At 47.9% G+C, this 17948-nt stretch overlaps 1 protein-coding gene across 1 annotated transcript in view; it reads right to left on the bottom strand.

The window, feature by feature from the left end:
• The window catches only part of SLC17A7 (solute carrier family 17 member 7), a 63369-nt gene extending 45852 nt beyond the window's left edge, over positions 1-17517 (bottom strand). Inside the window, exon 1 of the mRNA XM_053361678.1 lies at positions 16666-17517. Within this exon, the coding sequence (XP_053217653.1) occupies positions 16666-16727 (62 nt within the window). The 5' untranslated portion in view covers positions 16728-17517. The remainder of the gene's footprint in view (positions 1-16665) is intronic.
• Positions 17518-17948: the final 431 nt, after the last annotated feature.

Here is a 17948-nt window from a genome sequence, read left to right as displayed (position 1 = left end):
ACGACCCCACGCAATGGCTTCTTAACTCTCTTAGCTCCCCTGAGGTCCATCTCTCCACCATGCTTCCCAGCTCTCGTCCTTCATACCACCTTGCTGCAAATCACACTCAAACTCCCATGATCCCACAGGAAGCCTTAGCTGCCAAGCTAACCTTTCCTCCCAGGAACAGTGTTGCCGGTCAACATGCAGTCACGGAAAGCTTTTCCCCAGAGCAGTTGGAATGTGCCCAAGGGTTCCGTGTGTTGTCTCAGCGGACCGGCCAATGGCTGAGCTTCTGGGAGATTCCGGGTGTTCAGGGAGGCAACGGGCAGGTCACATACATTAACCCTTTGGCCGGAGCATCCGTTGCTCCAAAAGCAACCATTGTTTTCAGTTCAGAGCGAGTCTGAGGCATCGCGACGTAATGGCTTCTAGTGAAGGTGCGCTGGCTGGGAGACGCAAGCGCCTTGTCTCGCAACCTTTCCTGTCATGCTGAGCAACAAAGGTGGCCAGGGACCGCAGGAATGCACACGCGGGATGCCTTTTAAACCTGCTCCAAGCCATCTTGAATAATTCATGCCCCTCTAGCACTCAGTGCTTCCTCCTCCATCTATATTTCATGTAATTAAAACTTTGCTTGTGCTTTCTCTGCCCGCCCCTCTCGCTGCTTCTTTAAAAAAATTATTTTTAACATTGCCTTGCATTTGGGTCTCCTGGGTTCTTTTCGCATGGGGACGAGTGTCTTGGGGGCAGTGGTGACAGAAGAAACATATTCACCGGGCCCTACTTATAAACATTCCAAGGGCATCTTTTGGCCACTGTTGGACAGAGAGTCATGACCAAGCTGGAGCTTTGGTCTGATCCAGCATGGGGTATGTAGGTGAGGAGAAGCTTGCAAACACTGAGTGACAACACCAAAGGAGCAGTAGTGACATTGGCCACATCTCCTTGTAAGAATTCAAGCTTAGAATTGAAGATCAAGCTTGCCAAGGAGTCAGCTGCCAATCAACTGAGACTAGCTCTGGAAAGAAGATAAAAATCCCTACCAGAGATAAGAATGGCAGACCAAGTTGATGGATTATGCCAAAATGGCTAAAATGACCGGAAGAATCAGAAATCAGGAATACCAAAATTTTAATAAGGAACGGGGAAATTTTATAACTTAAAGACCATTGTAGACAGTTAAACTCATTAGTAGGATTGGAATATCACTTGTAGTTTAATGGTGAATTTTGGGTACAATGGAGAAGTAAAAGATTTTGATTATAATAAAAGATGCAGGAGGAAATGATTAACAACAGGACCCACAAAGGGGAGGAGGGAAGTCCAAGAGATTCCTTGGAATCTTGTTTTTATGTTGTATGTTGGATATGCGACTATAAAGTTTTAATCTGAAAAACCAAATAAATAAATTTTAAAAAAGAAAAGAGAGACTAGCTCTGCCCAACAGGTCAGAAAGAGAAATGCTTAACTATGTATAGGTTTCTGTTTTTATTCTACTACATAGACCTGGCCAAAGCCAGAAGGAAGAACAGCCTCTGAGCATGCCTAAAGTACAGTATACCTCTGAAGGCAATATGGCTCTCAATGCCAGTTGATGGGAATCACAGGCGGGGAGAGTAATCTTGCGCTGAGGTCCTGCTTGTGGTCTTCCAAAGAGAGATCTGGGTTGGCTACTGTGAGAAGAGGATGGTGGGCTAGATGGGACTTTGGCCTGACCCAGCAGGGGTCTTCTGACCTTCTGCTGTGCTTCAAATGGGCCACTCAGATATTGTGAATTTGGCAACCGCATCATTGTTGTTTTGAACTTATTGTGTTTTCCAACTTCAGTGGGAGGGAAAATACAGGTTGGCATTTTGAGGCCAACAATGTCACACAGACATGCATAAACGAATAGCATCAATCCCACAACATACACTCGCGTGAAAGGGCCTTAACTGGCTAACGTTGCCATCTGTGTCTCTAAGTAACAGTTCACTGCTTACAATGGATGGATTGACAAAATGATGTGCTGAAACAAATGTCAGAAAGACTCTGGGGCCTGTGAATTTGGCACAGTACTGAGGCTTCATTGCTTTGCAACTTAACAGCAAGAGGAAAGATTCTTGCCTTTTTCTGTCTCCTGCAAATTTGGATATCCAAAACAAAATATGATGTGTTTTGAAATGGTGACAGATTAATTTGAACTCTGTTATTGCATCAAATTCTAGATAATTTGCAAAATTTGATTTGAACCCTGATTCGAACAGTCACACAGAGAGAGACGCAAACACACACAGGGGATTCAGAAGACCAGGAGCCTTCTATAAGCACACTGCAGAACGTGGATAGGGAAGCAGTGACTCTCTGGACATTGATGGACTATAACTCCCAACATCCCTGACCATTGGCCATGCTGCCTAAAGCTGATGGGAATTGTAGTCCAAGAACACCCAGAGGACCATGGGTTCCCCATCCATGGTATAGTGAAAGTGGATAAAGCTTTTTCTCCCCTCCTTCCCATCTCATCACAGGACAACTTTGTGAAACTGATTGGCGAACATACTAAATATACTTCTCACACAACACATGGCTGATTTGCAGCTGTGTGATATGGCTGTGGGAATTAGCTTAGATGGCTCTAAAAGCAAAGAGGGATAGGCTACAAGAATTTATAGAAGGCCTGGCCAATCCAGAGGCTTCTTCTTATCACCTGCCAATCACAGTATCTGTTATTCTATATCCCTATTCCCTTCTGTTCCTAAACAGGACTCTGAAGCCTGAGCATCCATAGCCTCAGAATGCATGGTTCCCTCCAGATGTTGTTGGAGTACAGCTTCCACCATCCCTGACTATTGGCCATTCTCGCAGGGGATTCTGGGAGTTGTAGTCCCGCATGATGAGGAAGGGAACCCTGTGGACTACCCTTGAGTTACGTTATAGCCCAGAGTCCCTGACAGTTGTGTCACTTGCTAAGGTGGAATTCTGACAGTTATATCTGGCCTGTACCGTTTCACCCAGGTGGAGGGAGGGAGGCAAGCTTTTTGATATCTCTGCACGCAATACAATTAACGTTTGATTCAATCAATCTCCTTACAGTTTCGCCACCTTACAGTCTACTTCCTACCTTGCTTTCATTGTGGCACACTTATCTAGGTGAGTCTCTTTCTTTCTTGAAGCATCTTAGCTGATGTTATTGGCAGTTTATTTATGAATTAAATTTATATACCACCCTTTATCAAAATAAGCTTAGAATAAAAGATGAACTTTGCAAAAGCTGAGGTGCTGTAGCAAACCAAAGCTCCTTGAAAATTCTCCTCTGTGAAGCCACCAGGATAACTGCACTAATAATGGCCAGAGTGGAGCTACTGGATCCTAACACCAAACTTTGAAAAGCGCTCCTTTGCAAATTTAGATAAGCTTTGACTGGAACTGAGCTGCTAGGCCATATTAGAGCACCTCTGATTAGGGTGGACAAGGCTAGCGAGAGCTGAGCTGCTACCGCACAAATCCACTGTTCTTTCAAGAGATTCTCTGCAAGTTAATTGAAATAAGCGAGATAAGCTTGGCAAGCAGCCAGCTGCATGTCAATTAAGATGAGAACGCATGAACAGCGAGAAACAAAAGAAGCCTTAAAATCTACTGTTAGGCATCAACAGATGGCAATAGGATAACAATTTTGCTTTTCGTTGCGCATGTGTATCTTTAGGAATGTGGTGTGCTAATAATATTAAAATGCCCACACTAGAGCTATGAGCTTGGCTCTCTGGTTGGGTGAAAGGGTGGAGATAAGAGCCTTAAGAGGTGCACTGGGAAGCAGACACGACCCACCCACGTATAAAAGACGTACGGTGGGACATTGGCGGGGAGGGGAGGGCTGCATCTCAGTAGCAGAGTGTCTGCTTTGCATGCAGAAGGTCCCAGGTTTGATCCCTGGCATCTCCAGCTCGGGCTGGGACAGATCTCCTGGCCAAAAACCTGGAGAGCCACTGCCAGGCAGCATAGAGACCACAGAGCAAGTACAAGGCAGCTTCCTGAAAGGCAGTGGAATAAGACAAGAGTCGGGCTCTGCACAGATGATAAACTTTTGAGGCTCTGCAGAGATAGCAAAACTAGGGCAGTTTGGGAGTGCTCCCCCCTTGCAATGGTCCAGGACACTTGAGAGCCATACTATAGATAATGGGGGGAAATATATGGGGAGAGCGTCTTCTTGCTGGAGGTGTGGCCTGGCAGAAGCCTGTTGATTCTCGTCTTGATCTCCATTCTCCACTACTTCCCCCACCCCCAAAACAATTCCATGGGAGGATTTGTGGAATGGAATGGATGGATCATCATAAGTTTCACCCTCTGCCTGGCCTAGTCAATTTCACTCCCTGAGAAACAGGAAGTGGGCATGATCATGAGAGCAAGAGGCATAAGGATGCCTTTTTTCCTCCTCCACCCTTTGCTATGTAAGGCTATTGTTATGGTCTCGGTAACAGGGAAGATGCTCTGCAGAAATGTTCATCAGCGTACACAGCTCCAGAGGCGGAGCTAGATGCTCTGGCACCCATGCTGTGCACCCAGGGGCGGGGCTAGACACCTGCAGGGGCGGGGTGAGCGTCCCAGGGTGGCGCCGCCTGTGGCGAGTGGCAAGAGTCCCAGGGGGGCATTGGGGCGATGTCACCCCCCCCCTCAGGGATGACACCCAGGGCGGACAGCACCTACTGCACCCCTTTCCTCCACCAGGGCACATCTCCTGACTTACTTTAATCCCAAATGCATCATTCCTGTAGTGGCGCCTTCCCTGTGGGACGCCCTCCCTTCAGATGTCAAGGAGATAAAGAACTACATAACTTCTAAGACATCTGAAGGCAGCCCTGTATCGGGAAGTTTTTAATATTTGATGTTTATTATGTTTCAATATATGCTGTAAGCTGTCCAGGGGAAACCCAGCCAGATGGGCAGGGTGTGAATAATAAAATTATTCTTAAATCACTGGGTGGTTGAAATCACTGAGTGGTGGAAACCCAGTGGGGGGAAAATGCTTTGAATATTGAGCTGGTGCCTCAAAAATCTTACCTCCTTAGGATTTCTACTTTGCTTTTCTACCTAAAATATAATCTGAGCAGCTAGCTGGGAACACTTGACGTCTGCAATGTCTCCTCAATCCCACCCCGCTGTAAATTTCAGGACTAAATTGTCACAATCCAGGCATGAGTCTATTCCACAAGCTGAAATTAAACACCATTGCTTTTTAAAGCTAGGGCAGGTTTCTAGCCAATTAAGAGTGTGTAAAGAGGGGCTCGAAAGTGTGTGGCCATAAGAACATAATAGGTAAAAGGTAAAGGACCCCTGGATGGTTAAGTCTAGTCAAAGGCGACTATGGGGTTGCAGCGCTTATCTCACTTTCAGGCCGAGGGAGTCGGCATTTGTCCACAGACAGCCTTCTGGGTTATGTGGTCGGCACGACTAAACTGCTTCTGGTGCAACAGAACACCGTGACGGAAGCCAGAGTGCACAGAAACACCGTTTTCCTTCCCACCACAGCGGTACCTATTTATCTACTTGCACTGGCATGCTTTCAAACTGCTAGGTTGGCAGGAGCTGGGACAGAGCAACGGGAGCTCACCCCGTTGTGGGGATTCAAACTGTCAACCTTCTGATCGGCAAGCCCAAGAAGCTCAGTGGTTTAGACCACAGCGCCACCAGCGTCCTAAGAACGTAATAAAAGCCCATGGGTCTAGCCATTCCAGCATTGTGCTTTCCTCACAGTGGCTCATCAGATGCCCCACCAAAGCCATAAGCAGGAGACAAGAGCCCTAGCACTCTTGCAATGCTGCTCTCTAGTAACTGGTCTTTGGTCAGACAGACAGGAGTGTGAGCAGAGGCAGGGGGGTGGCATTGAAGAGAAATTAGGAAGTTCAGGTAAGGAGACAGAAGGTAAGGAAGATCAGGACAATGGTGGTGCTTCAAGTTTCCTTCAGGAGGGTGAGGAGGGCAGATTGGCAGTCGGTCTAATGAATATAACAATATCTATTTGATATCATAAGATTAAAAAGTGTGAATGCTCAAGCGATGAATGAATGAACAGTTTTAACAACAAGTATACACAACCTTCCAGTGGCGTAGCGTGGGGGGTGCCAGGGGTGCCGGCCGCACCGGCCGCAACATCTGGGGGGGGCGCGAGTCCAGAGGGAAGGGACAAGTTCCTTCCTCCGCCGGGCTCCCCGCCGCCACCACCAGCCTTGCGCCCTAGCACACGCGCGCCCCCCGCCGCTGCCGCTGCGGCTGCGCTCCACTCACTGCTCGCAAGAGGAGCAGCCGCTGCAGCAGCGCTGACGCCGCCACCGACGCCTGGCCAGGCACGGGCAGCCTCCGCACCCCGACGCCGCCGCCATCCCCTTGGCCCAGCCACAGGCGGCGGCTGCTTCTGCCGACTGGGAGGGAGGAGAGCTCCGAGGGGCCTCGCCGTGCCCTGCGCTCCCCAAAACCCTCCGAGAGGAAGCCAGCGGGCGGGCGAGGGTCTCCCGGCAGAAGGGGGCGCCGCTGGCTCCGGCTCTCAGCGCAAGTCTCAGCCGCGGGGGGGGGGGGCGGGCGAGGACGGAGCGCGGCTGGAAGCCCCCGGACCCAGCTGGGAGGAGGAGAGGCGCTCGCCAAGCCCGGATCTGGGGCGCCTCGGAGCGCGGGCTCCACCTACAGCCCAAGGAGAGGAGGGGGCGGGGAGGCGCCCGAGGGGAGGGGGCTTCGGCTGCCTCGGCCCGCGGGGGCTCCGCAAATAATAAATTTAATAAATTCCTGCTGAGCCTTTGGGGGGGGGGTCCTTGGCTCCTTCGCTCACCCCCAGTCCCAGTGGCGTAGCGTGGGGGGGTGCAGGGGGGGCCGGCCACAACATCTGGGGGCGCGCGCTCGCACTTGAGTGCTAAAATCCACGGGTTAGGGGGCGCAAATTACTTGCCTTGCCCCGGGTGCTGACAACCCACGCTACGCCACTGCAACCTTCATTACCCAATTCGAACCACTGCAGGTTCCTTGGCAGCAGGTGTATTTGTGGCTTGGATGCAAAGCTTGCATCCACCAGGAGTCATGAGTTTAGTATTGTGGACCCAATTTTATGGAACTTCTTTCTAGTTGAGGTCAGGCAAGCCCCCTTTCCTGCTGAACTTCTGACACCGACTGAAAGCACCTTTTTAGTTCAGCAGACATTTTAACTGAAGTTTGATTTTGCAGTTTTTTATAGAATATGATATCTGAGAAGTATATAACTTGCATAAGTAAATAAACATGTGCAAATTCTATGCAAATATCTGTCCTCTTTTCTCTTCTCTTTTTTGGTGAAGCATTCCCACCCCCCTTTCTCTCTTTCTTACATACACATGATGTGTGTCCTCAGGGGGTGCATCCAGGAATAATAATAATAATAATAATAATAATAATAATAATAATAATAATAATTTATTTGTACCATGCCCATCTGGCTGGGTCTCCCCAGCCACTCTGGGCGGCTTCCAACAAAGATTAAAAATACATTATAATGTCACACATTAAAAACTTCCCTGCAAGGGAAGGTAGCAAGAGTGGGCCCACAGCATCTGAAGGGCCACATGTAAAGGAGTGGAGGGCCACACACAGCCCCTAAGCTGCGGTTTCCCCAAATTCCCAGGCTCCTTTGGCAGCTGCATGACAATACAGTCACAAAACAGGCTCAGCGGTGCAATATTTTGTATGTCTACTCAGAAGGAAGTCCTAGGCAGGGTACTTACTCCCTTGTAAGCACATTTATAATTGCAGCACATATTTGCCAACAGGGAAGCCTTTGGATCACTTATTAATAAACAAGGAAACAGGATTCTTTCATTCTTTTTTCCCTTCTTAGATAGGTGATTATCACAATAAGATGCCCTGAGAACAAGAACTGCTGATTTAGGCCCCACTTAACTTAAATCATGTAACAGGTCCATCTGCCAAAGGCTAATTGTGTGGGCTTATACATTTGAGAATGTGCAGCCTTTTCCCACATGCTAAAATGTCTCAGTCATAGCTGAGAACCTGACAGGGTGAATTTCCCCACATTTCCCCACTGTGTGTGTGTGTGTGTGTTTTCATTCTGTTTTGTTTTTCAGGTACAGCACTAGCAACTGAACTTCTTCTATCCACTGAATGCACAAACCCTCTCTCTCTCTCTCTCTCTCTCTCTCTCTCTCTCTCTCTCTCTCTCTCTCTCACACACACACACACACACACACACACACACATCCAGAGACAGTCACATTATATAAGGGTTAGAGTATTGGGGGCGGGAAAGCCAAACAGCATCTATGAAAAGATTTTATGCCGGATGCTAGGCGGAGGATTAGCTCTGGGGCCAGCTGTCTTATTCTCTGCAAACGCACACAAAATGTTACAGCCGTCGGCCAGCTCCAGAGAAAAAGGGAGCCGGCAAATGAGTGATACAGCTTCGATTCTCCCTCTGTTACAGGCGTTGAAGGTGCCGAGATATATTTGGCTGGAGTCAACTTGGAAACTCCATTTTTGACTGTGACAGAGCCATAACTCTGGGCTGGATGGGTGGAAGACGAGACTGGGAGGTAGTATGGGCAGGTGGGTGAACTAGACGGACAGATGACTGGGGAAATATCAGGATCCACACAAAACTGCAGTTCCCAGAGTTCTTTGGCCGCTGGTACTGATTGATGTAGGGTTGATATTACCCTTTTGCACTAGATTGGGAAAGGTGTTGGTCTGGGGAGCGCTAAGAGTGGAAGAAGGACCTTTGGGAAAAGTCTGGCCTAAATGACCCACAATACCAGGATGAAAGGCATATAAGACAAGAATGAATGCCAGGAAAAGAGGAAGAGAAAAGGAAAGGTTTTAACACCTTGGCTTCAGTGGAGAGAGAGTTAGTCACACACTGCAGTGCTGCTGAAATCAACAGCAGAATTAGATCCTGATTTCATATCCCGTTTTGTTGGGAGCCATCAAAACCACCCTTTCCTCATTCAGGTGTCATGGGAAATTGTGGTTTAACAAAACAGGATATAAGCACTGAAACTGGCTGCATGAAAGGAGGAGGGAGGATATGGGTACACTGCTCAATCTTTGCCCAATAAGCCATGGTTTACTGGACCAAGATTTTTTACATTTGAACTGAGCCTATGCATTGTTTATTTTCTCCAGTTAGGGGACTTTATAGATATATGTGTCTGTGTATGTATCATAGTCTGCTGTGAATTTCAGAAGTAGGTGGTAGCAGCAAAAGTTAGAAGGAGAGAATGGGAAGGAAAAGGAGACGGTGGGCAGAAAGATAGCCACAGATGGATGGGCGCTTAGTTGTAATGGGAGTTATAAAGAGACAAAGTGGGTGGATGATGTATGTATGTGTATGGATAACAAACTGACAGATAGTGATGTATTAGACCAGGTTCTTAAATGCAAGGACATCACTTGATTTATCTGCATTTTATGACTGGCAGGTGAATGTGTGAACTAACTCCTATGTGTGTGTGGTGATGTGTTACTTCTGTTGCTGCGGCTAGATCTGTGACTGCCTATTCACACATGCAAGTCATCTGTGATGACAGCAGTCATCTTATTATATATAGAAAGGTAAAGGTACCTCTGACCGTTAGGTCCAATTGCAGATGACTCTGGGGCTGCGTGCTCATCTCGCTCTATAGGCTGGGGGAGCTGGCGTTTGTCCGCAGACAGCTTCCGGGTCATGTGGCCAGCATGACTAAGCCGCTTCTGGTGAACCAGAGCAGCACACGGAAACACCGTTTACCTTCCCGCCGGAGGGGTACCTATTTATCTACTTGCACTTGACATGCTTTTGAACTGCTAGGTGGGCAGGAGCTGGGACTGAACTGCCGACCTTCCAATTGGCAAGCCCTAGGCTCTGTGGTTTAGACCACAGCGCCACCCGCGTCCCTTATTATATATATAGATAGATGCATGTCTTAATCAGGCCTTGATGTGTAGCAATGATGGCGCAGAAATAAACAATGGGATAGATATTTGGAAAGTGCTGAAGACTTGAGTGGGGGGTGGGGTAGGAGACAGGCTTCAGTTTCTTCCTGCACTCATTGGGTCATGGGAACCACAGTTTACTGGGACATCCAAATCTGGCAAACCATGGTTACCACTCACCATTTTTGCCTCCAAAACCAGCAATGGCTTCTGACTCTGCTTTGGAACCAAGCAATGATTAGGGAAGATATGTGAAGAGAGAGTAAAGGGAGCCGCAGGAGAACAGATTTATTATTTTTAATTTCATTTATTTCCGACCTTTCCTCCAAGGAGATCTGAGTAGCATACAAAAACCCCACTAAGCATTTTATCCTCGCCACAGTCCTGGGTGACAGGATGGGCTGAGAGAAAGACTAGGCCGAGTGTTAACCCATTAAGAATCAGAACTGAGCGAGGATTTGAACTTGGACCTCTCCAGCCGCAGGCCAACGCTCTTGCCTCATGAACAAATGGGTAAGGAAATGGAAAGGCTTAGGTGATGTTATAGCTGATGGAGACTCAGGAGTTTGAGTTTATACGGACAAAGTTCATGGGAAGAGTGTGGGGAGCTCATCCTTTTGTACGAAAGAAATTAGAATTAAACATCGAACTCTGTATTGCCTCGTCATTCCAGATTGGTGACAAAAATACGCACCCAGTTAAGGAAAAAGTCCCCCTTTCCCCCTCTGCCACTGTGTGCACTGAGGATCAGGTTAGCAGAAAATGCACGCGAAAACTGTTGTAACAACCTTAAGGCATTTGAATCCGTCCCTTTCTCCACCTCACCCCCCAGCCTTGGCTTTCAAAGACTGTCTAGGGGCACCCGTTTCACACGCAAAATTTGTCTTGCTGCCTTGTTAGCTTTGGGAAATTATTTGCTGTTAGTCAGGATGACGTAGCTGGTGCAGGATGAGGGTGTCTTGAACCTGAACACAGGAATTGTGCCTGACTGGGTCACTCACACCAAAAGTCCATCTGCCCAGCAGGGATTTCTCTGAGTCTGCATTTTTTAAAGAGAACACACCTGAACTGCACTTCCCAGACTAGTGACTTTGATAAGAATTAGGGATGGGCAAATCGGTGCATTTCAGTTTCTCTCTTTTCCTCCACAGTCCTAAATCCAGTTCTGCACATTTCTGTTTTTGTGTGTGTTTAATCAGTCCTTATGAAAATTAATGATTGTTTTTGGCATAATTTTTCCTAATATGCACATTGTTGTAAGAATCTATCTCCCACCAATAAACACATTTTGCAAAGTGTTTAGAAAGTTATTTTCACTAATATGTGCATTTTTATACACACTTTCCCCTAGTATATGCATTTTTGAAAAACATAATTCTTGGCTGGAGAACTGCATAGCATATTTTTTTTTAAGAGGAAATTTTGAAGGCAGGCTGCATTTCTGTTTTGGTATTGTTTTGGAAAGCGCAAAACCATTAAGTCCACCTTTAAATGCAAACTCTACCACCCCAGTCAGAATGCGTTTATCCCCTCCCTCTTGAATTCATCTGATTCTTGGCTCGAAGATGCACATCAGTACCCCAAAATGCATGTTTTAGAGGAGAATCCATCTGTTTCCCCTAAAGCAGGCAGGATCACACTGTCTGCTTCAGAGCTGTGTGGTGGACTTGGGCTCCCCGCTTTCCTATATGAACCCACCTCCTTGCCACCATCAGCTCTGCCTGTTTGATTTATTCTCCCGTAAGCCCAATTGGCGTCATTGTCCACAAGGAGCAGGGAAGGCAAGCAAAGGCAGGCTGCTACGCTTTCGCCTTGCTTGTGCCCCTGCTTGCAAGTGAGTAGACGGCTACAGCAGGCAAAAGGATCAGGGCCACGGAGAGGAGCTGGGGAGTCCCTGCCAGGGTGTGGGCCTTGGGAGATAGCCCCCAAATCCCAATCCCAGGTTCCGGGGTGCAAGGGAGAAGGTCCTTGAGGCACCAGCATATAGAGGACACACATTCCTGGTTATTATGAGGTCATCATTAATGAAAGGAACAGTGCTGAAGAATGAATGTGCTTCCTGAAAGTTCCCTTTGAGAGGCCACGAGAGAGCAATGCAATAAAATTTGCATGAAATACACAGACAGCCTCATTGCATCTCCCTGATGAAATGCAGATCACCCGATGTCACACCTAGATTAAAATTTAGTAGAGCTACCAGGGGCAGTGTGTGTGTGTGTGTGTGTGTGTGTGTGAAATATAGTTGCTTTGGGGGCACATGTGGCTCATTGGCCACCTCTGATCCAACTCCTCCTCCTGACTCATGAATCAAACCCATCTAAAGTGATCCGGCTGAAATATTAGCCTGGCCGTTTCTCAAAGACTCCCAGGGTTGAGAATGTCATGTGTTCCTAAGACATCCTTCTGCAGTGAGCTGCCACCACCCTTAGAGTACTGAGGCTCATCTTGGAATGTCCTACCTGAACCTCATCCTTTTGGACTTACTTCTGACTCAAGTGAGCATTCATAGGCTTGGTCCTCAAAAGACCTGCCTCCCAAGTTGCAGGCTGCAAAGTGAAGGGGGCTTGGGACAATTTGGTAGGATGAGGTGGAAGTCACAGCCAAAGCCAGAGATTCTCCAAACAGCTGCTGGCCATTGGCAGATGTCACTTCCTAAACACCCACCCAAAGGCCCCAGAATGATGTTCTGTAATGACACTGATGGGAGCTACCAGGAACTAATGGTGGTCACCAGTGGAAGGTTCCAATCCACCCCTTGAAAAAGGAGCTCCCCTTAAGCTGACCCTACACCCGCAAGTAACGTAGAAATTTTGGAAGGGGAACCACAAGGCAATGGTGACAAATTTCCACCCAACTTTGGGACCAGTTTACTTGCAGGATCACCTCACCCCCATACCGGGCCCACTAAACCACATTGATCTGCAGAACTGGCACTGCTATAAGTGCTACTTAATACTTGCTTCATGCCTGTAAGAAACTGAACATTTTGTGTGGCACCACTACACTTTGGAACTCCCTGTTGACATTGGGCTTACACTTTGGAACTCACTATTGACATTGGGCTGGTGACTTCACTGTGCTCTTTTCAGCAGCTGCTTAAAAACAATTTTGTTTGGGCAAGTCTGTAGAATGCTGAACTGTTTTCTTCTTTTTTAAGCTACTGTTGATTTTCATCACCTTTTGAAATATTTTAATACTTGTTTTAACAACAGCTTTCAATGTTTTATTTTCTATTGCTGTCAATCATCTGGAGGGTTGTTTCTTTTTTACAATCAAGTAGTATAGAATTTTCTTAAACAAATGAAATAAAAACCCACCTAACCCCACCCTTAAATTGAGGGAGGGAGGGCTAATTGCCCTCCTCCCCTTCCATCAGTCCAAATTTGAGTTGAAAGTTATGATAATGTTTGGCTTAATTCTGCACCGGGCTCAATTCTATGTAAATCAGCCTGCTTAGAGGACCACAAAACATCCAGCCTAATTCTGTGGGTAGCTGTTTCTGACTAAGGGCACTTCTACACCAGGGATTTAAATGCAGAATTCCCACTCTTTGCCCTGCGAAAAAGTGAGGGGAAATTGGCACGGCAGAAGATGGCAGTACTTGATGAGACATGGAAAGTGGTTTTAGCTGTCAGTAGGAGAACAAGGAATGGACAGGTCTAAGGACCCTCAGCCTGGAAGTACCATTGCAGTGAGACCTTGTGACCCCCATCCTAGACCCTGCCTTTGTAACAGACATTTTATAAAGGGATTATATACAGTGTGGGTGGAGAACCTCATAGCCGGGGGCCAAATGTGGCCCTCCTGGCTTTTCTATCTGGCTCTCTAGATTCTCTCGAGTCCTTACTGTCTCGCTGGCCAAGCATCACACCCCAAGAGTTTTTGCCTGGTTGGAATGTGCCCCTGAATTCTGATCATGCCTCTTGCTTGTCTAGACGGAGGGCAGGCAGGGTCACGTGTGTGTAGAAACTGGCCTACTGTGCAAAGGCAATATTTGCATGTGTGGGTCCACCCACACCTGCCTCTGGCCACTCCCATCCATATGGCCCTTGGAAGGTTGCCCAGAAGGGAATGTGGCCCTCAAGCAAAAAAGAGTTTCACATCCCCGATGTGCAGGGGTCTTCCCAGCCCTTAAAAACATCCAAATGCAATCTGAATTCTGCAGGATGAAAAGCCAGATTTTGCCACCCAAATGGATTGTGAAAAATAAACCCTTTAGAATATATTTTGCATAATTAAGGCTGATTCCAAATTCATCTCTGCTGCCATAAGGTCTAGAAACCTTTGGATCTTAGGCAAGTCAATTGAACAACTTTGGGGTTTTCCTAAAAAAAAATATGGCATGCCTAGTTATAGAATTTCCCTATTAGAAACATGCTTTATAAATGCTTCTGATGTCCCCAGGCATCCACATTTGGGGGAAGGGCGTTCCATTGCATCTGCACAGTTATCCATCTCAGCCAAACACGTCAAGAGCCACGGAATATATGTGAGTAAATATATTTATATATAGGGAGAGAGAGGCAAGAGAGATCTCCACGTAGCCACTTATAACTCTGGTGAATATTTTATGAAGTTCTGCTATGACGGTGCATATTTCGAACTGGAACTCATGCCAGTTATGTAAAGCAATTTTGCTATGGCCGCCAACCTTCGCTCCCCTCTCCAAGGTGGGTTGGGAATTTTAATTTATTATTATTTCCCCTGCTTGGCTTAACTTTTTTTTAAAGAAAGCAACCATCCTCTAGCTGCATCAATCAGGACCTTCCGTGACCTCTCTGAGCCCTGGAGAGCTTTGGTTTGACAGAAACCTGGGAGGAGGAGGAAGAGGAGGAGGAGGAGGAGGAGGCGCATTGGTGAAATGGCAAGCCCCATTGCCCCTTCCTGGTTGAAAAGTTTGCTTCTTCAGTTGGGCCTATGCCAGGTATCTAGACCCTACTGATCCCTAAATTAGGGTTGTGTTGAGCCATGGTGGGTCTGGTTGCCCCGAGCCTTGAGGATCCACAGCTCATCTTGCTCAACTCCTGAAGGATTCCTCACTTGCTCTCCTTTCCACCAGCTCCATTTCCCCACCCTAGAGAAACTGGAAACCTCTCCGAACTCAACCCCCGGTAGGCTTAAGGAGATAATATGGGTTTGATACATTCATAATCGCCACTGCTCTCTCCCGCCCACCTCCTATCTGACTGTTTTTAAGCCCATTCAGGGGCTCCTCTCCTCTCCTCTCTATTATTTCCCCTGTGCTGGTGGTGGAGAGATCAAATTTAATCAAGGGGAAAAAGAACACGGAGCATTCAGCCCGGCAAAATAAATAAATAAACCTAGATACATTGGGGAGTTGTGTGCGTTGTGGGGTTGGCGGGGGAGATTACTGCACGGGGGGAGTGGGGTGGGCAGATGAATGGATGAAGGTTAAAAATAGAAAATTGTTTCCCTCCTCTTGTTTTTATTGCATTCACCTCTTTCTCCACCCCCCCACCACTCCCTGCTTTCCTGATGACCCAACACGCTATGGTTAGTAAGAGTTAAGTGTTAAGTGGTGACATGGTAAAGCCAAAAGTGCCAGAGAGGGAGGAGAGAGGGTGGTTTTTTTTAATGCAATTGGTAAGGCCAAAGCAATAACAACAAAAATTTGTTTTGCACATGTGGTTCAAGCAAACAAGCAGAACAGGATGATGCAAAAGACACCCAAATGCCCAGGTTTGCAGCAGAGAGAGAGAGAGAGAGAGAGAGAGAGAGAGAGAGAGAGAGAGAGAGAGAGAGGGAGACTCCATCTGGCTAAAAGCAAGGGAAGAGAGTTTTAAAAATAAACTGGATGGAAGGTGGATTGGTGGAGAAGGAGGGGTGACTAGGGCTGCGGTGGAGATGATGTACGTGCAGGACAAAAGTTGCGAGGAAAAGGAAGAGGTATTTTGAGAGAGACAGCTTGTGGAAGAGTGTCAGAAAAGATAGTAAGGCTGGGCACAAACCATACATTCAAAGCACACTTAAAACACACTTGCCCCACCCAAAGAATCCTGAAGTTTACTCCTTGTGGAGCTACAATTCCTAGGACCCTTAACATGTTACAGTTCCCAGGATTTGGGGAAGAGAGAACTGCACTTTAAATGTACAGTGTGTCTGCAGCTGGAAAATGGGCCTGTGACAATAGGGTGTGACCTTCAGTCCCTGAGCACAAGCCTGTATGTGACATATTCTCTTCACCCCGCATGTTATCCTCACAACAGTCCTGCAAAGTAGGTTTGACCTGAGAGGTGGCCACTGGCCTGAGGTTACCCAGCGAGCCTCCTGGCTGAGTGGGGGTTTGAAGCCTAAGCCTCTCCACAGGCTAATCGCAGCACTCTAGCCATTATGCCGCACTTCCTATCCTGACCGCAAACAAGAGAATTTGCACTAGATCATATTGCTGGGACGAGGGAGCCGTGGTGACAGAGAGGGAGCACAAGGGGTTGTTGCAATAGGCTGCGTTAGTGCAAATGCAAGGGCACACTTGTGAGCGTACGTGCGCACAGGGATGTGAGCCCACAGCATCTGGGGCTATGAGTGTACAAGGAGTGAGCATTCCACACTTCAGATCTGAACCATTGGCACTCCACACACACATCCCAAGGACATTTATTAATAAGCTCATGAAGTAGACATACACAGAATATTGTTTGTGGTTAAAGCTAAACTGGAGCTTTCGTCTTCCCAACATTGCATTAAACTTCCTTCCAGCGTTGAAAATCTTGTTCACAGACACACACTCACTCGAAACCTTACCTGTTTAACTGCCCTAAGGTCCTCCCGGCGAACTTCCTTAATTCTTCTGTCCGAATCTCCATGGCTTCTGGCTTCTTCTGCTAAGAGAAAGAGGCAGGTTCCCCCCGGGCTATGTCCCAGTATCACCTTTGGCGACACGGAGGTTAAAAATAAATTAAAGACTCCACCAAAACATCGCGGAGGCTTCTTTGGGGAGGGCGCGAGGTCACTGCTGGTGCGGTCGATGGATAGATAATAGGATATTTTTATTTGTCCGCTTCCCCTTTCTTCTTTCCTTCTCTCGTTCTGTGTCCTCTCTTATCCTTTCTTCCTTCTCTCTCTCTCTCTTCTTTCCCCCTCTTCCTCTTCTTCCCTCTTCCTGCAGCGCAAATCCTTTTCTTTTACCCCCCCCTCTCTTATGGCACCACGATCTCAACTTGAGGAACGGTGCGTGGGGATGCAACCATCACCGGCTCTGCCTGCCTGGCCCCGTGCCCGTTCCGCCACCAACACGGGCTTGAAGCGTCATTGGGGCAGCGTTTGCCCACATGCACTAATGCCCGTGCCCTGCGTGGGACGCTGCAGAGGCATCCGATGTCTCTCTCTCTTTCACACGCACACCTAGACAACTCCTCCCTCTCCGCAGGCAAGATTTCCACCAGCCTGGCTCGGGTCCGCCTCTCGCTCCCGGGTCCGAGAGGGTCTGCCAGGGGAGGCGCGGCGCTGCTCCGGGCCGGCGGAGAACTTTGAGCGTCCCAGAGAACTGGGCGGCGCCCGGAAAGGGGATTTCAGCACCGCGGACAGCGACGCGCGCGGAGAGCGCAGGACTCCGGCGCGGGATTAAGGGACTCAATCTACGCGTGTGTGAGTGTGAGAGAGCGTGGGGGGGGGGGAATCTAGATAAGAGATTAGAGAGGTGTGGGGGATGGATAGGCGGACAGATAAAGAGTGCGCGGACAGAGAGTTTTATTGGGAGGAAAGCAGAGGTCGAGAGGAGGAAAGGAAGGGAAAGAACGCACGAAAGAAAAAGAATAAAAGAAAGAACGGAAACTAGGAAAAGAGAGAGGAGGAGGAGGAGGACACATGTATCGACCCGTTCTTATTTTTAGGGCTGGGAAGAGAAATACACTCTAATGAGGACGGACGGACGTCTGCAGGAAAAAAAATAATAATGACACAATAAATACGAACGAGGGCTTTGCGTCTCTCTCCGGAGAAAGCGGAGCGAGCAACGAGAGAGCGTGTGTGCGAGCGAGCGAGTTCCCTGCAAGTCCCGGGCGCGTCCCAAGAGGAAGGCAGGCAAA

This window comes from Podarcis raffonei, chromosome 13, assembly GCF_027172205.1.
Source record: "Podarcis raffonei isolate rPodRaf1 chromosome 13, rPodRaf1.pri, whole genome shotgun sequence".
In the NCBI taxonomy this organism is placed as follows: domain Eukaryota; kingdom Metazoa; phylum Chordata; class Lepidosauria; order Squamata; family Lacertidae; genus Podarcis; species Podarcis raffonei.
The sequence above is the reverse complement of the archived record's forward strand: the minus strand, read 5'-3'. Positions and strand labels throughout refer to the sequence as shown.